Source organism: Amaranthus tricolor, chromosome 11, assembly GCF_026212465.1.
Source record: "Amaranthus tricolor cultivar Red isolate AtriRed21 chromosome 11, ASM2621246v1, whole genome shotgun sequence".
Classification (NCBI taxonomy): domain Eukaryota; kingdom Viridiplantae; phylum Streptophyta; class Magnoliopsida; order Caryophyllales; family Amaranthaceae; genus Amaranthus; species Amaranthus tricolor.
In genome coordinates, this window is record NC_080057.1 from 18,986,822 (window position 1) to 19,013,982 (window position 27,161).

At 31.1% G+C, this 27,161-nt stretch overlaps 1 protein-coding gene and 2 non-coding genes across 3 annotated transcripts; 2 read left to right on the top strand and 1 right to left on the bottom strand.

Annotated features, from left to right (window-relative positions):
- The first annotated feature begins 1,337 nt into the window (after positions 1-1,337).
- Positions 1,338-1,426, top strand: LOC130827991 (small nucleolar RNA Z159/U59). Its single transcript, XR_009047302.1, has one exon. It is a non-coding gene; the product is annotated as a small nucleolar RNA Z159/U59 (small nucleolar RNA).
- Positions 1,427-2,102: 676 nt separating this feature from the next.
- On the top strand, positions 2,103-2,189 carry LOC130827973 (small nucleolar RNA SNORD25). The gene has a single exon (XR_009047286.1). It is a non-coding gene; the product is annotated as a small nucleolar RNA SNORD25 (small nucleolar RNA).
- Positions 2,190-21,601: 19,412 nt separating this feature from the next.
- Positions 21,602-23,177, bottom strand: LOC130827119 (repetitive proline-rich cell wall protein 1-like). The gene has a single exon (XM_057692741.1). It carries the CDS (start codon positions 23,114-23,116, stop codon positions 21,749-21,751), a length of 1,368 nt encoding a protein of 455 aa, XP_057548724.1. The 5' UTR covers positions 23,117-23,177; the 3' UTR covers positions 21,602-21,748.
- Between the last annotated feature and the right edge of the window lie 3,984 nt (positions 23,178-27,161).

Sequence of the window (27,161 nt, forward strand, 5' to 3'; positions counted from 1 at the left end):
AAATGTATTTCAATCATAGTTATTAGACCTAGTGTTTTCAAAAATGTTAAACAATACGCATAATAGATTGAAAGCTGGCCGGTGTAATCATTCTAATCAAAATTACTTGATTTACAAGGTCTTTAGCTTACGATTTTTATCATTTGTTAAGGCAATAAATTTATTTTCATGTTAATTACAGGATTTAAATTGATTGCAATAAACAATTTATATTTAATGTATTAATAATGTAATAAATGTTTTTCAAATAAACTACAAATTTTTGAAGTAAAAAAGGTAAAGGTAAAGGACACTTCCAGTATCCCGCACAAGACAGGGTTCGGGTGGGAGGTTTTTTTTTTTTTTTTTTTCTGAAAGATGCGGACAAATCATACCCGTTCCCCCAAGGAAGGAGTAAAGAGAGATGCGCGCAGTCAAGAAACCCCCAATTAATACTTGTGCTTAGTAAGAGTCGAACCTCAAATCTTCTGCTCCACATGGAGATGCTCAATCCATCGAAGTAAGTATTTTATTAAAAACTTACTACAAGAAATAATAAGATTCTAATGATTTTTTAAAAATTCTTATACTTGTAGATAACATATTAAGTTAACGCAAATTCTTGTATGAGATGATTTTGCCATGAGAGATACCTTATACTTGGATTAACATAAAATTATCACGTCAAAACTTTACAACCAATAATATTGTTGCATTTGACAAAGGCCTATACAACTGTCAATTATTATTTTACATCAAAATTATTAAATTGTAAAAAAGTATAAAAATTATTTAAGCTTATCTAATAGTGAGACGTTGCAATAACAAAATTCACTAATTCTTGAAATGATCAATTATAATTTTAATATAATCAATTTTTATAGTCTTAGAGAGATTACTCATAAACTTAAAACGATTACTTATAATCTTAAAGTAATCAATTGAAGAAATAGGCTATTATATGAACCCGTTTCGTGGTGAGACGGTCTCATACAAGACAAGTCAAAAAAATTAGTGTTTAAATAAGAAGGGAAACAAGACTCCCATTGAAGGGCTACGACCCAGCTTTTGAATGGAGCTTTGAGGTTCAAAAGCCCAAATTCCTTAGGATCAAATAGAAAAGCCCAAGTATCATGAAACCCTAATCTGTAGGTTAACCCCCAATTTTGGTCTGGAAACCCTAAACACAACTATATATTCATTTCACTCCTCATCATCCATCTCAAGTCTCTTCTCGCTAAAAGGAGAATTTACGCCCCTATTTCTTCCGCCATTACTTCATCCTTGACGTTTTTTTCACCACAAGTTTTTCTTAGTTTAATCTTTTTTTTTTTCCTGAATTTTCGAATAATTTTAAAGCCTCTTAATGATGATCAAAACATAACTTTCGTTCTTCCGAGATGTTCCTATGCGGAAATACTTTTTGGAGACCTGAACTGAAAGAGGCATTTTTTTCATCTTTAAATTCAAATGGTAAATTACACTTTGTACTGTAACAATTTTTTTTTGTTTATTAAAATTTATATTTCATTTTTCTAATATATTTTACAGTTGATCTTACGGATCATTTGAATACACTTATTGATACATTGATTTTATCTGGCCTCTAATGATTATCAAATCAATAATTTATGTTATTTATTTTTTCATCGTAATTTTTTAATCTTCTTTAATAATATTTGGAGGCTTGTCAATTAGAATTGTTGGTAAGCGATCTGAGACATTTACTGGAATTTTATTTTTTCGGCCTAATAACTTAAATAGATCCGTCTGTATGTTTTTTTACAGATTTTATAATAATAAACATTAATTATTCTATTGTTGATTTATGTAAATAATAATTTCGATCTAGTTCATTAATTCTGAAATATAATCTCAAATTTTTTATCAATTAATCTTTTAAATCTTTAAGAAAAGCTTCATTTGTTGGTTTATGTGAATGATTTCAATTTCCATTTGACCCGTTCCCTTGAAGCGATAATAATTTGTGTTGCCTTCTATTAAAATTTTTTGTTACTTACTTTTTTGGTTAAGAAGAAAGTAGAAGCAGCTACATTCCCAATTTTACGTAACTTTTATTGAATATTGTAGAATTAATTAAATAAATTAAAGGCAAGAAAAGAAAAACAGTGATGAGAAAATTTACAGACCTGTAATGATTTCGCGGAAATGATCGCAATCATTATGAACATCTAAGGGACTGAGTTCATCTATTCTTGCCTTCTCAAATTATTGAACGAAGTTGATTTGTGTCTTCAGATAGATTTTAATCAGTTTAAAATTAGATTTTGAACTCATTGATTTTTTTATGATTGAGAATCAAGCCTTAAGTCGGGTTGATTACTGTTTGATAACAAGATTTAATATTGGGTTATTGGATTATCACGACTGTTATCAACACGTCCAGTGCTAGCATGATCAAAGATAATGCTTTTTAATCCAACAATAGGTCGTTTAACAGGGACGAATTTGCCAGTCAAATTAATTTTGACTTTTATTGAAAATGTCTTGCATTTATGACACTTTCTTTAGCGAAGGCCCAAATTCCAAATGATAATTAACTTATCTGCCGGTCTTTTTATTTTTAAGCTTATTTCATTAAAATTTAATGTCTACACTATTTTTAATCTCGAGGAGACTGTCTATTGTAAGAATTTGTGTTGACTTATATAATTACACAACCTCAACGGTTTCATGGGTGCAATACCAATAAATGGGCTAGTCTTGACAAACATATTTAAATAAAATGAGACAAAGCTATTGAAATGGAGAAAGTATTATAATTATATTTTTTTAAAATTTCAATTTAAGGCTTAAAAGACAATCCATAATTTAAAAGACTAATTCAAGCATTAATTTAATTTGGCTAAGTCTTAAATTTTGATTGAAAAAATATATTATATAAAAAACATTACAAGTAGGCCTTTATTGAGGTTAGAGCTTGAAATTAGCAATTTATGTATTAAAATTGATTATTGACATTTTAGAATGAGCAATTTAAAGTTTGGGTTTGAGTGATTTAAAAAGCTTACTGACTGGGCTGGTGGTGGAAGTTTTCATGAGATTGTTGCACAGGACAAGTTGATATAATTATTAGTTGATAGATCGTTTTTCTAAGAGGTGTGTATGAGGCTCAATCCATGTTTAATGCCTATTTAGTATATCTTCAATATATACTTATAATATCTTTATTACCTACTAATGTATTTTTTAGGCTTAGTATAATATTTGTTATTCAACTTATAATATCCTTAATGACTATTTACGTCATCTTTAATACCTACTTACTATTTCTTTAATGCGTATTTACAATATTCTTAATGCTTACCTGGAATACACGGACACTTCCCTGAACTGGCGTGTCCCGTGTCGGACAGTGTCGGACACGGACACGCGACGGACACGCGAAAATCCGTGTCCGACACGCCAAATGAAGTGTCCAATATTTTAAAATTTTTTCGGACACGCGGACACGGCAAGGACACGGCAGGGACACGGCAAGGACACGAAAGGGACACGGCAAGGGACACGGTAAGCAGTCAAAGACACGTTTTTTTAATAAAACTATTTTCCTTTCTTTACTTCTCATGTTTCTGATAGATATGGTCTTGATATTGATGAATTATTACCACATTTATTATCATTATTTTCAATTTTATCATCATTTTTTCCTAATTTTTGCAACCCAAAAATGATTGAAACTGACCTTGAATCTCTATCTTCTTCAGAAAAAACAAAACCCAAATCCATAAACCCTTTAAGTTCTTCAAATTCAAGGTCAGATAAACTCTTACTTAATCTCTTCTTTTTTCTTCTTGATCTGTTGGTAATTTCTGAGTTTATTCCCTTTAATGGAGAAGAAATCAATTTTATTTTTATTTTTTCTGGGTTTTTTTCCTTTTCTGATTTTGAATAATCTTCAAAATCTTATGATATTTTCCCAGAAAAAATAGTTTGCAGTTTTGATGTTAGAAGAACAAAATTTGGAGAAGAATAAGAATCACTTAATTTTGTGAGGAATTTGAGATAATTTTTTCTAGAAAGGGAGTTTTAGTATGAATTGTTGGCAAAGCTGGGATTTCTAAATTTAATGTGGGTATTTCTGGGAATTTTTTGGATTTGAATGGTTTTGTCTGAAATAAATTAATAAAGATTGTAAAATTATCTTTAATTTGATATATTTATTATATTACCATTTTCGTGTCCCCGTGTCCGCCATTTTTAAGTTGGCGTTTTCCCGTACCCGTGTCGTGTCCGTGTCCGTGTCCGTGTCCGTGTCCGTTTTAGTGCAACCTAGATGCTCGCCTAGTAAGCGTGCAGTAATTACAATATCTTAAATGCTTTTTTATCCTATCTTTAATGTTGATTAAGTAACTTAACGTTTTTCTTTATGGGCTAGTCCAATTAGACTTGATTTCTAAAAATAAACATTTGTCAAAAATTTGTGTATTAATTATATTGCAGAGTGGATTGTAGTCAAACCTATTAAAAATAGTCTATCCAATGGTTTTTAGATTGGATAAGATAATTTTTGTATCGGTTTAGTTTTGAATTAGCTTTAGGTTAGATTTGAGTTTATAAATCGGGTTAAGCGTTTTAACTTAAGTAATATTATTTTATTATATAATTAATAATTAATTGTTTAAAGATATTAATATAAAATTGTTGGATTGATTGCAAAGAATCAAAATAGCTGTTTTAAGATATTAAACAACATCTCATAGCAAGAAAAACTTTGGTGGAAGTAAAACATGAATAAGAAACCTTTGTTATAAGCTTCTGTGCAGGGGCGGTTTTGGATCTGTACGGGGTGCCCAATCCGATAGTGCTCACAAACTTAAAAGCCTCATATTAAAAAATTATATTAAAATAACATATTATTGGGTAGTCTAAATTATTGTGAAAAACGGTCTCTTTGAGAGACGCAGTAGATATATGGACTAAATAGCCCAATTAATACAACTTAAAACAAAAATAAAAATGTGACTTTTTGTTTTAAGGTCGTCTCTTTGAGAGACGATGGGTGGCTCACAAGAGTAGTTGTTGTGGTAGAGTAGATTGTAGGAATTTTACCTAATATATCAAAGGTCATATGTCAAAGCCTATTTATTATATTTTTTCCTCCTTTTTTTTCTTTCCAAAGCAACTCTTTAATTTTCAAATATTTTGTCTTACATAATTTAATTTTTACACATTCAATAAATATCAATTATCACTAACTTAATTTATAAAAACAATAAAAAATTTATTTATCTCTAGTAATTAATATTAAAATTGTATTGAATTTTTATTTTAATTTAAGAAAATCTCTCTTTATAATTATGAAGCTAAGGTCCCAATATTAGATATGTATGAAGAATAAATAGGGCTTTGAAATTATTTGCTCTGCTCCTGCTACTGTATATATCAAGATTATTAATGAACTAGCTTGAAACCAGTGACAAGCACAGAAAATAAAATTATACAAAATATTTTATTATTTAAAAACTAATTGCTTTTTTATTAAAAAATTAGTTGTATCTTATTTTGTTAGGTGACAAAATAAACTAAAAAAAAATAATATCTAACATAAAAAAGAAATTAAAACATCATTTTAAGAGTTTTCTTCAGTAATTTTACCATGTGAATAAAGTAAACTAAAATAAATTGTTTTATAATTTTTTTTTATCTTAATGAGTTGATCAATATCATGTGTCAAATATTAAAGGAAGATTTTAGTTGTATTTCTTAATGTTTTTAGTTATCAGGTATCATAGCTACATTTAAGATTTTAAAGGTTATAAATGATATTAATAATGAAGTATAATTTATTTGATAAAATAATCAGTAGAATCTAAATTAGATTTGAGAAAAATTATAGATTTAAAAATATTAACTTTATTATAAAATAATTCATGCCCCTATGGTTTTTGCTATTGATAATAATTTATCTTTTATATATTTAGGGTGTAAATTTTTTATTCTAATAATTTTCTTTAACTTTTTTTGATAGACACACTATTTATTGTAATTGGACTATTTATTTGTGTTAATATTCGTGTGAAAACTTTAATAGATAAAGAACTCTCATTCTTTGTGTTAGATCGGAAAATGAGATATTAAGAGTAATATTTATCTCTTTGGTTATTGATAATAACTAGTAAGTAATGATTTTTTTCCAAAAATTTATATCATCTGTTTTTTTTTTTAAATATATATCATATATATCATCATTTCTTTAATTGTCTGATAATATTTCATAAGATGATTATCTTATAATTTATACATAATTATATGTCCTCTTAAATTAATTTCCTAATAATATTTAATTGTCTAATAATATTTCATAAGATGATTATCTAACTATTTTAAACGATCTACTTCTATATAACTATCCTAAGACAAAGATTAAAATAGTTAATAAGTTAAATTAAAATATGTTAAGTCTTATTATTCCTTATTGATAAGTTGTAATACATATTTTGATATTATTTCAAGCATTTAGTATTCTTTCCATTATCTTAAAAACTGATATTATTTCTTTTATGTTCTTTATCTTTTTAATTAATTTATTTCTTTTATATTATTTACTTTATTAACATATATTATTACTTTTATAATTCTTAATTATTTCCTATAATAATCTAATGATATAATTGACTATTAGGCTAAATTCAATTAAGCGGAAAAAGTTTTTAACCATAATTTGACACATGTCACTGAAAATTTTATTTGGTATCTCTTTTAGTATATTAGTTTAGATACTTTGATTAAAAATAGTGTAATCAGATGAAAATTCATGCACAAAAAAATCAACTACTTATATCTTTGGAAGAGCAGTTTATATATTAATTATGAAATATTTATATAACCATCATTCTATTATTTTAGAAAAAAATTTAAAAATTAAAAATGTATATTAATATAGTAATTGATTTCCTTTCATTAAACCAATGAATTAATATTTTAATAAATATTACATCAATCCTTTATAACCTTCTTTAGTGTATAGATGATTCTAAAAAATAATATGATCTTGGTATTTTAGAAAAGAAAATTAAAATTTTAAATTTTGAAAACTATAGGTATGTAATATAATTTTTTTATCCAATGTGGCTATGTAATTCAAATAAATTTAACTTAGATCTCAGTACTTTAGGAAATTAATTTAAATAAATAAAGGAAAGTTTTTTTTTTTTCCAAAAAGTACCTAATAAAAAAAAAATTTGTCAAAAAATACCTAATAAGATTTTTTCTTCTCCAAAGAGTACGAAGTAACGTTTTCCTTCAGTTGATCGTCAAATATAACCGTTGATTGGTCAAAAAAAAAATTCTTCTTCCTTATTTTCAATTTCTTTTCCAATTTTATTTCGATTTTGAGTAAAAAATAGAGGAAGAAAATAGTGAGGAAGTTGAATTGGGTAAGAAATTGAAGATGAGGAAGAAGAATTTTCGATTTTGAACAGTCAACCATTATATTTGACAGTCTACTAAAGGAAAATATTGATTGGTACTATTTGGAAAAGAAAAAATTTCGTTAGGTATTTTTTGACAAAACTTTTTTTGTTAGGTACCTTTTGAAAAATTTTTTTATTAGGTATTTTCTGACATTTTTCCCAAAAATAAAGCATAATTTCTTAATCTAATTAACCCCTATTTATTACAACAATCCTTTTTATTTGTTTTTAGATTAATTTACGAAATACTGCTTAAAAGTTTAACACCTTATCGAATTACAATCTCAATATTTATTTTTTGCGAATTACAATTACCATAGTATCAAAGTTTATAGGTTCAAGCCAAAAATACAAAATTCCGATCACTTAAATGGTCAAAATTCTGTGTTTTGGCTTGAACCTGTAAACTTTGGTACTTTAGTGGATGTAATTCGCAAAATATAAACTTTAAGGTTGTAATTCACTAGTGCTAAATTTTAAAACTGTAATTCACAAATAATATTATAACAAAAAAGGAATTTGATTGATATTTTATTATAGAATGATCTTAGAAAAGATTGATAATTATTTCACCATATTTGATATGTTGATCAATTTCAGGAAAGATTGATAATTGATGATTATTTGACCATTTTTTTATATATTACAGAAGGAGAAGAAATTTTCTACAATTATGTTTGATAGAAAAAGTGGCCATTTGATTGATATTTTATTATAGAATGATCTTAGGAATATATTATTATCAACCTAAAATTAGCATAAGATTGATAATTAATGACCATATTTGATTGATTAACGTGATTGATATAAAACAGAAAGAATTTTTCTAGTATGTACCCTTTTGTCTTTTAGAGGGAAAATATTGAATGTGAGAATGACATGTGTCCTGTTCAAGAACCCTTACCGTATAGTCTATTCCAGAGAGGAATTATGGTTCGAAAATGTGATTCTAAATGTCTACTCGAGCCGTCGGCTGCTTCTCTCCATGGTTGCTGGATTGGGGGAAGAGGAGATGAATCATCATTCATTAATAGTTGAACATAATGATTTCTATTCACCCAACAAATATGTATGACTTTATATACACCATGCACACCCACCATTCTCCTCAACGGAAGAATCAAACAATTGTAGTGTGGATTATCATCAGCAGAACCATAATACGCAATGGCAATGTTAAAGAAATGTTGCTGCAAAGTACAATCCCATCGGTGCCTCCAACCAGTGAAAAGACGGTGCTGGTCCCTTGCTATGATAACCGATTTTGAATACAACATTGTCTAGCGCCTCGGCTGATAGATACACACGTCGGTATTGATCTCTGTTCTTTTGCATTTCCATACACAATGCACGTCGTAGAATAGGCCATGCCTCCTCCCCTCCCAACTCTGTGACGGCAATAGCTCTAAATCTACAGTTACCATCACCTATAACATCAATGCAATCAAACAAGTAAGGTGGAAGAATATGTGGGATGTGATTGGGCCATGAAAAGAGTAAAAAATCACGACCCGCTACACCATCTGCAATTATTAAAAATACGGTTAGTACTTTTTTTTCAGAATTAATAAAGTAATGTGAATAACGGAAAGGAAAATCATGTACCGAATAAGTTGAAACTAAAGTTAATTCCAACTGAGGATTGCGTTTCTCGTCCACTAGATCTACCACTAGATTTCCCGCGGGATGAAGATCTGGACCCACGACCCCTAGAGGATGATCTGTTGTATTCAAAGGCGCTTTTATTTCTCCTGAGGGTTTTGCTCGTTGTTGGTCTTCCCTTTCTTGGTGGACTTACGTGTGGCTCAAGTATATCGATACCATCAGGATGTAATTCGTCTTCAAATACCTGGGACATGCGTCATACAACTGCGGGATCGGCTTTGGGTCGCAGCCGTGGTCGTGGCCAAAATAATTGGCATGGATGTCGCAGTGGTAGAGGTTGTGGCAGGCACTACACTGGACCCATCACCGCACCTGGGTAAGTGTCTCAATGGAATCAGCCATGGCGTTTTCAGTCTTGGTACAACAGTCCACCATGCCCCTACCCATTAGTACCCCTTCAACGCCCTTCCGCTGGTATCCTTGGCGTAGCTCCCAAGCCACATAAACAGGCCACTTCAACCCATGAAGGCTCTAATGCCCTCACTCCCACGGAAATTGGCTCAAGCACTTGCAAATATGGGTATTCAATCTTCTGATTCACAATGGTACATGGACAGTGGGGTTTCTTTCCCTGCTACTTCTCTTCCTAATGTATTTGTCGGAAATGGGTCTACTCTTTCAATTGTGGGTCATGGCTCTTCCCCTTATCCCTCCCTCAATTTTCCTTAAAAACTCAATCAGATACTTTATTCTCCACATCTCATTAAAAATCAACTATCTGTTCGTAAATTTATCACTGATAACAATGTTTCCATTGATTTTGGTTTCTCTCGAGTGCTGTATATTTGTCCACTAATCCTGTCCAACACCATCGGACAAAACATATTGAAATGGACATTCATTTTGTTCGTGAAAAGGTTGCGTTGGGAGAAGTTTGAGCCCTGCACGTTCCCTCCTCATATCAATTTGTAGATATTTTTACTAAAGGTTTGCCACAACAATAGTTTGTCCACTTCCGTTCTAGTCTCAGCATTCAACCTCCTCCTGTTTCAACTGTGGGGGTGTGATAGAATATCAATTCTTGAATGTTTTGTTTTCCACTAATTGATTATTACTCTTTTATTATCTTAGGATTTATTATTCTAATCCCTTGACTTTCCTTATTCTTGTAACCTCTAATGAGCATACTATAAATATTGATGAAATAGAATCCTTAGAGGTGTGGGGAATTACACTGAATGTCACATAGTTTCATTTGTTGTTCTTTTTAAGAATATTTTTTATATAACATTTATTGAACATAAATTAGCATTAGTCACCCTAATTTTAATATGTTTAATCCTTATGATTCCCACAAATTTTTTATTAATTTTATTTTATTATTTTAAAAATGTTTATGGTCCGCACATGTTTTCCACTCTTTATTTTAATATTTTTTAATATTCGTAATCCCTATATTTTTTCCACTAATTTATTTTATATATTTTTAGTGCTTGTGATCCACACTTTTTTCCTATTTACTTTTTATTTAGTAAAATAATATCTCCGTCATCTAAAAGATTTAACTTTTCTTAATGTTTATTAACATTTCTTATGAAAACAATAAATAGAAAGACAGGAAGTATGATGTAATATTTAATTTCTTAAATTTATCTTTGTATATTGCCAATTGCCATATATTTGAATTCAATAAAATAAAGAATTTTTCAAGGCATAATATTCTTTTATGTGATCCATACTTTTCAATTAAATTACCACCGTTAACATATTCCTCACCATACACAATTTTGCTTCAGAATTTTGATCCACACCACGTATTTCTTTGCTTTGCATTCTAAATCCGTTGCATCACTTGAGTGTTGAGCAACAAATATCTCATGGCTCCACTAACAACAATATGCCTGATCATTCATTACAACGTATATTATTCATCATTTTCTTGTGCAATGCTTTTTTTTTTTTCCGGGTAAAACAAACTATTTTTCTCTAGTCTCCTTTAAGGAAGTACAGGTATCGATTATTCGTTACCTTCCTTCAGGCCCTATATTTATGCGGAATATTGGATACGATGATAATGATGATATGCAAGAATAAATAATATCCTTGCTTGATACAATATCTATTATCATTATGCCAATAATATGCCATGTAATGCACATCAATCAGTGATAGTCTCTATAAGCGAAATACACTGAGTATGATGATGATGATTTATGACTTATAAACATTCATAAAATATTAAACACTTACTCACTTCCAAAGTCGATAATGTTTCACATTTCTCATTTTAATTCACATACTAATTCAAATAAAGTATGGAACTTTATATTAATTGATAGTCCAATTGAGATTGTTTCACTTTCTTTATAAAACTCTTACATTCCAAAGGATAGGGCTTAGAATAAAATCAAAAGAATTGAAGGTAAATGCCTAGGATGTACATAAAAAAAAAAAAAAAAAAATCTCATATTTTATAATAATGTGTATAAAATAATTACATATTTTCTATTATCTTAAGTTACATTTTTATAGCTATATTTAGCTGTTTTGTTTTCTTTAAGGTGAGAATCTTTCTTTTTAATAAGCACTAGGTCTTTTGAGAGACTGTCTCTTTAAAAGACACCTCCCAAGGCTCAGGCTAATTTACAAAAACACCTACTATGCGCACGTATTTTACAAAACACATACCATAATTTTTAATAGATATTTTAAACTAGTTTTAGTAGACATTTAAACTAGTTCTAGTAGATATTTTTGCTTACTGAAGTAGACATATAAACACCTTCAGTACATAACATGAACTCTTATACCAAATATCCTAAACACCTACATCATATAATATAAACTCATACAACACATAACATAATTACTTATAAAGAATAGCCTAAACATCTACAGCACAGAACAATAAAAATACTTATAGCACATGACAAAAACACCTACAACACCTAACCTAAACACATACAGCAAATAACATAAACCTTCACAACAAATAACCTAAATACCTACAGCACATAACACTTACTTGACAATTTCAACATGTTAAAAACACCTACTTGACATATTGTGAACCCCTACTTGACCTATTCTAAATGCCTACTTGAGGTATCATAAACCCCTACCAAGTAAGTGTGTAGTTATACTACATTTTCCATTTTTTTTATATTCTGAAAAAATCTAATGGGCCCGCACAATTAAGACAGTCTATTTCAAAGAAATTTCCCACAACAATTTGTGTTTAATAAAACATAGCTATTTTTTTAAAAAAGAGAATAATACGTACTCTATCACAACGAATTCAAAAAATCTAGAAATATCTTATGTTGTAAATGGGCTATGACAATGGTGAAGAAACAATAAACAAACTAATGCAAAGAACAACCACCAAAACAGAGCACCAACAACAATGGACAACAACACACAATAAATATGAGGTATCTATGGAATTCTAATGGTATTAGTCTCTCTCTATATCCTAATGATGTTTAAACACTCTTTCTATAGCCCCAAAACATAATAGAATAACCTTGGACAAAAGGCTTAAAAGCCTTAACAAAACCGAATACAAAACAGAATCGCACTATTTCTCCCTGCTGACACTCGCTTGATCGAGCCTCCCAAGCTCGACCGGTCGAGCAGCCTCATAGAATCCACTGGAACATTACTGATCTTTGGCTCGACCGAACCATAGTGCTCGACCAGTCGAACAACTCATCTGAGAGCCTACTGCCTTGAGTTTGACCAAGCCTTCCTTCTAATTATGCCTTGATCAAACCCCTTCAAGTCATCCTCATTCAATACTTGGTCAAGAGACCCAAACCTTAGCACTCCATTCCCTATGGCACACTTCGCACCACTCTCGAGTGTGAAAGATATGGCATGAGCTACGAGATGCTCAAAGTCATCGTCAATGTTGTTGGAATTGGCTCTTGATTCAACAATCTCCCCCTCAAGACCAATTCGCTTACCATCATCAAATGTCACCTTCTTGGGTGACTTACAACCATCCATGTGTCCCAGGCAACCATCTTCAACTTGCAACACATACAAGTTTCTCTCACTTCTTCTCCCTCTTATAAGCACCATGCTCCCCTTAATGACCTTCAATAACCCACCATTAGCTTTGAAGGTGCATCCCCTGGACTCCAACCTACCAAGTGATATGAGGTTCCTCTCAAGCTTAGGAATATACCTCACACCTAGCCTTCTCTTGACACCATTATGTGTCACAACAACCACTTTACCAATACTTTCCACCTTCATCCTTTCACCATTAGGTAAGGTGACAAGGTCTCCATCACAATGGCTAAGCTTTGCAAACCTTTCCCTATCACAATAAATATGGAATGAGAAATCGGAGTCAATCACCCATTCCTTACTACGAGTCACTCCCCTATCAACAAGAAGCGCACCATCATAGTCATCATCATCCACAAAGCCTAGAGCGACACTCCTGCTACTCTCATCCTCTCTTCTTTCAACCTTCATGTCTTTCATCTTCTTGAGGTCCTCCTTCTTCTCCTTGCCCATCATTTGAATGTGCCCCTTTTTCTTACAATAGTAACACTCCTTGTTACTATAGTCACTTCTCCCTTGAGACTTGCCCCTTGCTTGATAACCCTTATCTTTTCCTCTTCCTCTTGAGCCTTCACCAAATAGTGCCTCCTTACTCCCCTTCTTGTCTTTCCCATCATGTCTCTCCATAAACCTATCATTCTCTCTCAACGCCGCCAATGCTTGATCAAGTGTGATAGATTCCCTCCCAAGGAGCAACGTTTCAACGATATTCTAATAGCTCTTAGGAAGTGAAGCTAAGAGTAGTAGGGCTTTGTCCTCATCGAAAAGCTTTGCATCGGCATTCAACAATTGGCACACCAATTGATTGAATGTGTTGATGTGAACTTGCATACTTGTATCATCCTCTTTTATGAGTTGACACAACTCCCATCTCAAGCAAAACTCTTTGGTAAGAGACTTCGAAGCATACACCTTTTGAAGTTTCTCTAACAACACACCGGGGTCGGTCTCCATCAAGTAGTTATACTCGATTTTGGGTGCAATGGCAAGCCTAATAGTGCTCACCGCCTTCTTCTTCATGGCCACCCACTTTCCTTCATCCAATTGTTGTGGGCTTGCTCTTCTCAAGAGCATCGTCAATCCCTTGTTGTACCAACAAGTTCTCTATGGTGCTCCTCCACACCGAAAAGTTCATTTTTCCATCAAACAATGGAATATGAAACTTTGCACCATCACCCATATTGATTCTTCACCAAAGACTCTAACTTCACCCACAAAACAACCCACAAATCTAACCTAAAGCTCTGATACCAATTGTTGTAAATAGGCTATAACAACGGTGAAGAAACAATAAACAAACTAATGCAAAGAACAACCACCAAAACAGAGCACCAACAATAATGGACAACAACACACAAAAAATATTAGGTATTAATGGATACCTCCCCCTCAAAACAAGTATCTTATCATTAATATACTCAACAATACATTAATGACTCACCTTATAAGTTTCAAGAACAATCTCCCAAAGCAAAGACCTCACCTTTAATGGCGGTGTCACACAAACAACCTAATACAAGGATGAAGGGAACTCTAATGGTATAAACCCTAGTTGCCTCACTTGTATTAGTCTCTCTCTATATCCTAATGATGTTCTAAGACTCTTTCTATAGCCCTAAAACATATTAGAATAACCTGGGACAAAAGGCTTAAAAGCCCAAACAAACTGGATACAAAACAAAATCGCGATGTTTTCCCCGCTGACATTTGCTCAACCGAGCCTCCCAAGCTCGACCTGTCAAGCAGCCTCACAGAACCCACTAGAACGTTACTGATCTTTGGCTCGACCAAGCCATAGTGCTCGATCAGTCGAGCAACTCACCCGAGAGCCTGCTGCCTTGATTTTGACCAAACCTTCCCTCTAATTATGCCTTGATCAAACCCTTCAAGTTATCCTCATTCAATACTTGGTCAAGAGACCCAAACCTTAGCATTCCATTCCCCATGGCACACTCCGCACCACTCTCGAGTGTGCAAGACATGACATGAGCTATGAGATGCTCAAAGTCATCATCAATGTTGTCGGAATTGGCTCTTGATTCAACATTTTAAATGGTGACAAAAAAGGAATCCAGCATTAAAATTTAACATCCACGACATACATTTATGGAAAAAATGATAATAAAGAAAAAAAACTAATACGACAATTGTAAAAGAAAATGAATTGGATTGGTATACCGCTCTCTTTTTAAACCATACTTCTCATTGAGAATGTCACATATAACTTTTCAACGTAATTTTTTAAATCAAATACAAATTTCTCGATCAGACACTTAAGATTAATTTACAAGGCTATAGCCTATACACTTTTAGAGTCCTTACAATAGATGCCAAATGTTGAGAAGCAAGTGGTTAGAGAATTGCCAAGAAAAAAATCAATAAAAGAGAGAATTTGATCCCATAACAACTATTTGAGAAATTGCACCAAAGTTGCAATTTAAGTGGATTGTTTTGAATTATTTAGAACCATCTTTCACTCAATTTTCAACAATCTAAAGTTGGTTCCCACTCCACACAAAATAAGCATAAATTCCCTTACCAATCATTAACTTTATGTTTCTTGCTTTCATTTATTTATCCCTTAACTTAACCTATAATAACATCATATTCCAACATACTTCCAATCTACAACTATTACTACAACTAGTCACTATGATCAACAAAAAATCTATATCTAAAGATCCAAATAGCTGTTGTGAGAAACTCTATAAGGCAATTCGAAATCCTTCTCCATTCATTCGAACCCTTCGATTTACAAATCATCAGCATACTACAAATGTTTCGACTAAGTCTCCTACGACAAGCCAAAGTGATCGATGTGTTCGTGTCACTCGAGTTGGGAGTGTGTCTATCGAAGGATGCCCTCGAGTTTTCAAGCAATCTGTTGCACCAACAGCAACAGCAACATCCAGCAAGAAAGAAATCGATCATAAATATGCTGTCATTCACACCAAGCCCATAGCAACTGATCTGCCAATTGAAGGTCATGAAAATAGAATTCCAACCATCATTTCTCATGTAGATGATCGGAAAAATTCATGTATTGCGAAGAGTAATAATAGTATGTCGTCTGAGTTTATTGATCGCACAGGGCGAAAGATAAGAAGCCCGACAAATGTGGGTGTTCGAAAGCTTGGCGATAGGCATGATAGTTTTAATGATAGAGTTAGTGAGTTTATTAGTAGGACTAAGAACAAGTTTCATGGTGTAAATTCGTTCAATGGAGGTTATGAGGTTAAAGAGAAGAGACTCAAGTAAGGATTTATAACAAATCAAGGGTATTGCAAATAATAGAAAAGTATTGTGGTTGGGTTTATATATGATGCATTGTGTATAGTATTATAATATATATTACTGTTGTTTTGAAAAACTTACAACTGATTATGACATATTGTGTGGAAAAATGTCATTATCTGATGCAAGTATAATGAAACGGAGAAAGTTTATGGCTTGTCTAATCTTGAGATGACGGTAGATAATGAAAGATTTGTTGATGTTAATGAATTGTGGAAGATGATGTAATTTTTTAAGTGTAATTTGTGACTATAGAATTTGAAGTTCAACATTCAATTATATTTATATATACCGTGTTGAACTATTATCTAGATCTAGATCCCATATTTACATTCTTAACTCTTGCATCCCCATAGAAGCTTAAGAATCAACACAGTTATTGTGCATATCGTTTTTCCAATACTTTCTCTATCTCTTTTACTTGCATCATTTTTCATAGTAAAAATTGAAAGTAAAAATCTCATTTTTTAGTGTTTTGCTTTTAAAAATCCTAATTCCTCTTTTTGACCTTGCCTTTAGGACTTGAGCTGATTAGTATTCACTCCATTCCTTGAAATTGTTATCAAAAGAAACATTTATGAGAAATAATAAAAATAGAATCTTTTAGATGATGTATATATATTATTTTATTAATAAAAAATAATAATAAAAATAGAATTTTTTAGATGATGTATATATATTATTTTATTAATAAAAAATAATAATAAAAATAGAATCTTTTAGATGATGTATATATATTATTTTATTAATAAAAAATAAAATTAGTAAAACAATATTGGAACCACAACTATTAAAAAATGTTTAAGTAAAGTTGGTGAAAAATATATAGAGATCATAAGTAATATAAAAATATTAAAATAAAGTTAATGGAAAATATATGGTAAACATTAACATTAATAAATATTAAAATAATAATAAACAAAGCTAATTATTTTTGAAAAACAGTGAAAAACATCACGGGCAATGGGAAGAAAAGCCACAAAAGACCTAAAAAAAGGTTGGAGCAACAAATTAGAAATGATTCTCCATATTTATTTATGGAGATGTGGTTGACAGAGAGTTGACATCTAATGCCAAAATTTTGGATACATTGAAGGCAACTGGCTCTTTTCTCATGCAAATTTTTGGTGTTCTTGCAGTATGTAAGTTTAGAAGTTGGGCGAAGGGTGAAAGGGAGGCTTACAAACGCCGGCTAAGTTTTTGATGTCCTTCGATTTGGTGTTTGTTTTTAAACATTTAAATGACTTTTTTTTTTTTTTTTTCATATTTTCTATTTCTTATAATAATTTAAAAGAAAAATTACCTTCAATAATTCCACCTATTGATTAACCATGAATAATCTCAACTTACGCAGTATTTACCTAGAGTAAACTTGGATATCACGATGACCTGCTATATTAGGTAATTCATCTAAATAGTAAACTGAATGGAATAGAAAAAGAATATGGTAAAAGTATACGGTGATGTCAATTAAATATAAGTTCGTACTTAAATTATTATTTTGTAAATGTAGCGTATAATTTTCGTATTTTGAGCTGGATTGAAAGTTATGCTCGGTGTTAAGCGCTGACCGATTCAATCGGCTGTCATTCGTATCATGGATGGCAGAATTTCGCAGGATTTAGTTCAGGTTCCGATCCAGGTCGCAGCAATTACTATTTATCGAGAACTTAACTGCTTTTTGTATCTTTATTGATGACTTGATGATGATGATGTATTTTTCCCATTTTTAGCAAACAATATTTCTTATCAGATGTAATATTTACTTTTATTTTGAAACAGTTTTAGTTTTTATGATTTAAAGTTTTTAACAATTCGGCATTTTGAGACTTTCGCAATATTCTTGTATTAAACATTATTATTAAATGTTAATTATGTATCAAGATTGCCACTCCTGTTACAGTTGTATACTAGGGAAGGAGTATACACAGGAGAATTGATGATGGAGTATAAACGGGTGACTTGTATACTGGTGACGAAGTATATAGGGGTGAGTTGTATACTGGGGATGGAGTATACACAGGAGACTTATAAATTGGTGATGGGGTATAAACGGGTGATTTGTATACTGGTGATGGGTGTACAACGGTGACTTGTATACTGGAAATGGAGTATAAACGGGTGTTTTTATACTTGTGACGGAGTGTGTATGGGTGGCTTGTATACAGGGGACGGAGTGTACACAGGAGACTTATAAATCGGGGATGGAGTATAAACGGATGACCCGTATATTGGGGATGGAGTGTATATAGATGACTTGTATAATAGGAATGGAGTATACACAGGAGACTTGTATGTAGGAGATGGAGTGTAGACGGGTTATTTGTGTACTGGAGAAGGTATGTAAACGGGAGATTTATAAACAGGAAAAGATGTGTAGTCCAGAATAGGGTTATAACCATAAGAATCAGCAGCATTTGAAAGTGCGACTAAGGTCATGAGTAGAGAAGCAAAGAAAGATACGTTAGTAAGAATCATTGTGATAAGAGATTACTCTGGCTAGGTTTAGATTTAGGTGAAGAGGAAAGGATTAGTTATGGTACTTGTTGTTTGTGGAAGCCCTTTATATAATGTGTTACATGGTTTTATTTCTTAATATTTAATTATTATAATTAATGATTATAAAATAGTTAGATTAGGTATAATCTTGTCCTTAATTAAACTGTGTTGACTTATTGCTTGTTTATGTTGAATCATTTACGATTGTATAATCATGTATCATTGACTGCAATAGTTATTGTTTAATATAGTAGAGTTAGTGCCAACTCGGATACATCAAAATTAATATTCCAGTGAATTAAATTTAATTATTTAAGTAATTATTTGAGTTAAATCTTTATTTTAATCACCGAATGCTAGCAACTTGTAGTAATTAGTAGTTGAAATTAAATAATTGTGAGTATAAGAATATTCGTAATGGTCAACTTGTTTATTAGAAAATGAGATTTTAATTCACCAAAACAAGTTCATGAATTTTCGTTATAAATCTGCAGAAAAAAGAAATTCATTGTTGTTTTTTTTCGCGGCATTGAAATTTTAACTAATTTGTACATAAAATTGCCGTATTGGAAACTCAACTTTTTCATTAATTGTTTTAAAATACATATTAGAAGTGTTTTTTTATCTGAAGATACACTAAATAAATTCTTTTCTTTTTCATAAACTAACTTGAAAAATATTTTTTTTGTCAAAAATACATACCAAAAGAATTTAAGCGAAATTCAATTGGTCTGGTCATGTGCAAGGCACGTGTTGTTTGTGCAAACTAATGGCTTTCTCAATTAGACTTATTTGTTACTGCATGTTAGGTGATATGGATCACAAATGATAAAATAAATTCTATTAGCATGTTTAGTAAAAGAAAATGTATTTTTGAGGTGGTTTTTGAAAAAACAATTAATTTCTTTGCACAATCTGATAAAAGGCACTATTGTTAATTAGGTAATTTTTGATAATTTTTCCTTTTAAGTTTCTTATTTATTTCATCCATTATTTCAAATTTATAACATGACATTGTTGCACAAATAAGAATTTCCTTTGCATATTTTGTATGTGTTAAGAATAAACGAGATATATTTTTGGGTGACAACAACATTAAGAAAATATTTTTAAATACCCAAGTCTTTCATATCAGATTTAGAACTAGGAATAGCTATAATAGAATAGAAAAGAAAAGACGAGAAAGTAGAAAGTATGATATCGTGCACGTATAAAACAAGATAGGCACTTTTGAAACCTTTCTTGTTGATCCAAAAAGTTGTCAAAGTAGAATGAATGAACTCAATTTTAGCAACAAGTATAATGAATGTACATTGTTTCTTCAACATTGTCATGTAAAATGATATTTTTGACGTTAAGTTGATGAATAAGTTATTTTTGAATAATACCATATAAAAGAGTTGTGTGAATAGTTGTTTGTTTTACCACAAGACTTAAGGTTTATCACATATAAGACGAACATGTTGACTAGAAATAATTCTTTGTATTGTTATGCTTTACTCTTCAAGCATCCAATCTTGTAACAATGAATGAGGTGATTAATTACATATAAACACTACAAAAATAACACTATATGGCAAAAATTTTGGAATGTTTTAGGACGAGTTTAAATCTAAATATCTGATATCATGACATAATATTTGCGTTTTTATTTCATTACAATTCATTGAATATAAATATTCAAACAAAGCTAATATATAGTAACAAATTTTGCCTTGTTATGTTATTGCAATTCATTAATCTTATTTATTATATATTTTCTTTTTCTTGAGTCATAACTTAAATCGCGCTTGATGTTTTTTTAACAGTTTTTTGTCCTTACACTTTTGAAGTGTCATAGAAATTTTTAGAGTCACTTGAAATTTTCTACACCGGACTTGTTAGCTATGTCGTATTCGTATTCTACACTTATGCTTGGAAATTTGGAGTTTTACGCTTCAATTAATGTTTTGATGTTCAATTTCTAAAGGAAGCACAAATCGAGAATATTTAGCATATTCAGTAATCACCTAACCTCTAAGGCTCGAGAAAGTGGATCTGGATGAGTTGAATACCTAATACTTGCTCAACTAGGTCGAACGAACTCGTACAGTCGGACAGTATTAAAGGTCAGATATTTTTAGCAATTTTTATTTACCATTAAAACATACTCCCTCCTATTCATATAGAATGTGACATTTGGGTTTTGCACTAAAACCAAGGAGGGGTGAGGGAACACTTAAAAGTGGATGGAAAGCTCTCTTTTTCCATAAAAGACATTGATATTTATGTATTATTTTGTTGTAGTAAGGCTAAAAGGGTAAAAAAAGAATGACAAAAATAAAAATGAGAAATCTTCGGTGAATTGGCCCAATAGAAAAATGTCTCATTCTCTATTAATAGAAGGGAGTATGACAATAGCAAATAACATCTTAATATAAAACTTTTAGAAACATTATTTTTTTTCCCAACGCTTTTTCCTTTTCATTCCTGTAATATTTGACTATAAATCTTCTAGAAAAACATTGTATGCGAGATCAGTCAGCATATAGCAGTTGATAAACAACGGATTTCAGAAAACCTATTATTATAATTATCAACAAAAGAATGGGTAATTAAGCGTGATATTTTTGTTAAAAGCATATGTACGTTGATGAAGGATGTGAATTTTAATATTGTGTCAAAGTCAAATACTGATATATTAAGTAAACTAATTAAGAAAAATATTTTAAACTTTTGCTTTTATTATATTGAATATTAAACAATACATAAAAAATACAAATGCACTCAACAAACATTCCGAGTACTTTGTTTCATGCATAACCTTCGCAAAACAAGAACTTGGCAAACAACACAATTAGTCATACATAATACATTTCTTAATAGCCATATGGAGGACTAGGGATATATGCCGGAGATTCGTAAACTGGTGATGGTGTGTAAACGGGAGATTTATATATTGGTGATGGTGTGTAAACAGGTGACTTGTATACTGGTGATGGAGTGTATATGGGAGATTTGTAAACTGGTGATGGGGTATAAATAGGTGATTTGTACACTGGCGTTGGGGAATAAATGGGTGACTTGTACACCGGTGATGGTGTATATATAGGAGATTTGTAAATTGGTGATGGGATATAAACGGGAGACTTGTACACTGGTGATGGGGTGTATACCGGTGACTTGTACACGGGAGATGGAGTGTATACTGGTGAAGGAGTATACACAGGAGATTTATAAGTAGGAGATGGGGTATAAACGGGTGATTTGTAAATTGGTGATGGTGTATATACAGGAGACTTATACACCGGTGATGGGGTATAAATGGGTGACTTGTACACTGGTGATTGGCTGTATACTGGTGACTTGTATACAGGGGATGGAGTATACACAGGTGACTTGTAGGTAGGAGATGGAGTATAAACGGGTGATTTGTATACTGGTGATGGATTGTACACAGGTGACTTGTATACTGGGGATGGAGTATACACAGGAGACTTATAAATAGGAGATGGAGTATAAACAGGTGACTTGTATACTGGTGAAGGTGTGTAAATTGGTGACTTGTAAACCGGTGAAGGGGTATAAACGGGTGACTTGTACACTGGTGATGGAGTGTATACCGGTGACTTGTATACTGGGGATGGAGTATACACAGGAGACTTATATGTAGGAGATGGAGTATAAACGGGTGACTTGTACACTGGTGATGGAGTATATACGGGTGACTTGTATACTGGGGATGGAGTGTACACAGGAGATTTATAAATCGGAGATGGAGTATAAACGGGTGACTTATATACTGGTGATGGAGTATATACGGGTGGCTTGTATACTGGGGATGGAGTGTACACAGGAGATTTATAAATCGGAGATGGAGTATAAACGGGTGACTTGTATACTGGTGATGGAGTATATACGGGTGGCTTGTATACTGGGGATGGAGTGTACACAGGGGATTTATAAATCGGAGATGGAGTATAAACGGGTGACTTGTATACTGGGGATGGAGTGTATACAGGTGACTTGTATACAGGGGATGGAGTATACACAGGAGACTTATATATAGGTGATGGAGTATAAACGGGTGACTTGTATACCGGAGAAGGGATATATACGGGTGGCTTATAAACGGGAGATGGTGTGTAGACAGGAGTAGGGTTATAACCATAAGAATCAGCAGCAAATGAAAGTACCACAAAAGTCATGAGTAGAGAAGCTAAGAAAGCTATACTAGTTAGAGCCATTGTAATAAGAGATGAATCTCACTAAATTTAGATGAGGAGGAAAGGATGAGCTATGGTACTTGTTTGTGGATGTCCTTTATATAATGTGTTACATGGCTTCATTTCTTATTATTTAAATACTCATTTATGATTATTAAATAGTTAGATTAGGTATTATTATCTTGTCCTTAATTAACCAACTGAATTGACTTATTCCTTTGTTTATGAAATTGTGAAATGTTAGATAAGTCATTTAATTATAATATCGTTGACTGTAATAGTAACTATATGTAATTTCTAAATAATTATTACATTTTTCTTTCTAGTCTAATTCTTTTACTTTGCTACAAATTTTATTTATAGAAACGTTTGTATTTTATTTAATTTTATCCACACGTCAATTTAAGGGGTTACATTATTTCTTAATTTTTATGCAATATGCAGAGGAGATTTTGAGGGTGTGCAAGGTGATCGACCGCACAAGATCTCGCTTTCTTCCCCGTATAAAGCAAAAAGAAATGTTAAGTTTATTAATAAAAAAATATATTTACTATAAATAAGGCACAAAATAAAGTCTTTTGTCTTTGTACATGGCGGCTAAATTTTTCAAGACCGCTCGTCAATATGCAATTGTGTTAAATTTTTAATGACTGAGGGAATATCTTTTAATATAATATTATTGTGTTGGTGGCTGCTCAGAAATATCAAAATTCCTGACAATTATGTGAATTATATATTTAATCACCGAATGGTAGCAAGTAGTTGTAAACATAAGATGAAAATAATTGTGATTACAAGAATGGTCAAGTTTTTATTAGAAAATGAGATATTGTTCACCAAAACAAGTTGAATATTATGTGAATTATTGGAAGATATACATAATTGTTATGGAATATATGAATTTGCACGGAAACTAGAATTTCATTGTTGATCTGTACGCCATTCTAACTTTTCTATATTCAACCTCCATATGCTTTAAGAATTAGAGGGGTTTTTATCAGATGTTATCCCTCAAGTTAGTAACCTTTGTTCGTTTTGTAGAATCATTTGAAGACCTATAATGTCCTTCGAGCATTTTCAACCACATTCAAACACAAGGAACTTGATTGGAAACTCTTTACATGGACACATGGATATTTTTTCTTGGACAAACAATATATATTACTCCTTCCTCACTTAACACAAATTGTAACTAAGTTTCACCTAAAACAATTTGAAGTCGTAAGTAGGGATAATTAACACATCACGTTGAACTCGAACTAAAAGCCATGCCTCTAAAACAACACTAAAACTCTAAAACAACATTCAATATTTCCAATTAAAACAGTTACCTACTCTCATGAAGATAATTCAATTTCAAGCACGGATTATCATTAGAAAGCAACTCTCACCCACAATCCAATGATACTATGATAATAGCAAAATCCTTGTCAAATCATAATCTACATATCCAAGCCAAAAGTAGAGAAAACAATTACACTACGAACTTGGTGAAAAATCCTAGCCTTTTTAATTTTATAAGGGGAAAAAAAATCTTATCTTAATTGGAATAAATACCTTCTTTTCCAAACAAGATTTTATGACCAATTTCTAACTTAGCCATCCTCTTTTCTAGTCTATTAAGTATCATGCAATCCAAAGTATTACAAGTAGATAATCTAGCCACCTTTTGGAATTAGAGGTGTTCTTTCAAATCATCGGGTTGATTTCAAATTTATGATCAATTGAGTCTTTTGTCCATATAAACTTTTATGTAATTGTAAATCATTTTTAAAGTTGTGTCATATTTTTTTTAACTACAAGATCAGGTAAATATCGGTAGGGTCAGCCCTAAGCAAGGGCAAAAAGAACTTATATGCAGGGCCCACGAAAAAATTAGAAAAATTTTGGTTTCATAAGGATTGAACTTGAGACATTTTTTAATAAAGTTGTGCTTCTTAAAGTACTATTATTGATTATTGTTACCTAACTATTGTCACTGCCACCAGAAATATGATTTGCGCTTAGTTTACTTCTCGGAAAATAAGTTTTTTCTTTCTCCTTAATAACCTAATTCTACAGAAAACGGTCTATTTTACATTTTTCTTTCTTTTATCATAATATCCCGACAAAATTTACTTGTAACAAATTTTGTGGAACGAAAACAGCACTATAATTGTGCTTAGTCTATTATTTTCTAAATCAAAACTTTTAAAACTAAATATCATTAAATACGCATTATAAAAAATTATTATAAAATAATTAGGTATGTTTTCTTAGATTTCAATTGTAATTTGCGATATCGTTTTTATGAAAATATTTGCTTCAGTTAATTTTTTCTTTTCTGATCATTTTCATTTAACTGAAACGTTTCTTATCTTCTCTGCTTGCTTAATCTTAACAATATTTTTAGGCAATATTTTGTAAAAAATAGTTATCCACTTAACAAAATTTAAAATTAGGAAAAATTAATCTTAATAATCCAATATTTTGCTCATTCACTGTGAATAATATTACCTTTAGATTATTTTTGTATAATCTAATATTTGCTCTTATTACGCTGTGAATAATCTAATCTTTATTTTAGTTTTCTAGCAGCATATCATATTATTACCTATTATTAGCAATACTAGTATAAAACTCGCGCAATGCATGAAGTTATTAGTATAAAAGTATATAAAATATAACTTTAAAAAATGACGCAATTACATGTTATCAATATAAAATTATAATATTTCTTATAAAATATATAGAGAATTTTAGAATATATAGTGCTTTGAATGAAAAAATTTGGTTGTTAATATAAATAGTAATTAAAGCTCTTATTCTGGTTAAGGCAAATCTGTGTAATCTTCCAACAAAGTTATCATAACGATTCTTTGTCATTGTCAAAATAATTTTTGATTATCATGCAGTATCTTTTGTTTCTTGATGAATTTTTTTTTTAGAAATTAATTAAAATTATAATGAGGAATTTGTATTAATTAGCAAAAACTTATATTAAGACATAAGTTAATTTAATTTTGGTAAGAATTATTTCATATGGCAAATCACTATGCGAATGTCATTTGAATTTTACAGTCTTTTTATTAATTGTATGATGGTATGTTGTTGGCAAATTTATCACAAAGGTTGGATTATTAGAAATAATTTAAAGTTGTGATTATTCATAGTGGATGAGTGAAATATTGGATTATTAATGTCAATTTTCCCTTTAATTTAACCCCCTTACTTTGCATTTTTTGGCTTCGTATCTGAGCCGTAGTTACTACATTTATTTATTACTCTTTTTGTTCCTCTCATTTTGCAATAGTTACAAATTAAAATAGTAAAGTTCAATGGAAAGAAAAATTAGTTTGGATAATAAGACAAAAAAACATGTGGATAATAGAAATGAGTGATAAAGATTAAAAGAGAGTATAAGTTTGTGAATGAAATCAAAAGAAAAAAGTGAGATCATTACCAAAATTATAATGCAAAAATAGTGGATTAAACTAAAATAAAAAAATAGTGCAATTTAAAAGAGACATAAAATCTACTAAATAAGAAAACACCAGACAAATTTTACGGTTCAACTTTTTTTAATAGAGACCAGTAAGGTTTTGTCATAGGCAAAGTCACATCGAGGATCGAGGTCCGACCCCATTGCCGAAAATGTGATCCTTTATAATTTTGGCTTTGGTCCCCCTTACTAATATAATGTATAATTTAAAGAGTGCATAAATATAACAAATCATCATCATCATCCTACCCAGTATATCCCGCTCATAGAAAAACTAAGGTCAGGGTCTGGGGAGGGAAAGACGGCGGCAACTCATATCCATAACGTAGAGCGCGGCCAAAGGAGTCCCCCGACTCGAGGAAGATAAGAGACGTGATTACATATAGAAGATAACTTAAAGGCCTATAAAAAAAAGAGAATCACTACAAAAGAAAACAAAGGACTAATAGAGAGGAAACGATAAACGCAAGAGGTTAAAGACACTAAAATGTAAACTAACAGGACATCAGAAATTTAAAACATGGATATGGCGTCTCCAACTACTCCTATCCCTAATCAGGTCCGCAGAGAGGTTTAACCTAAGAG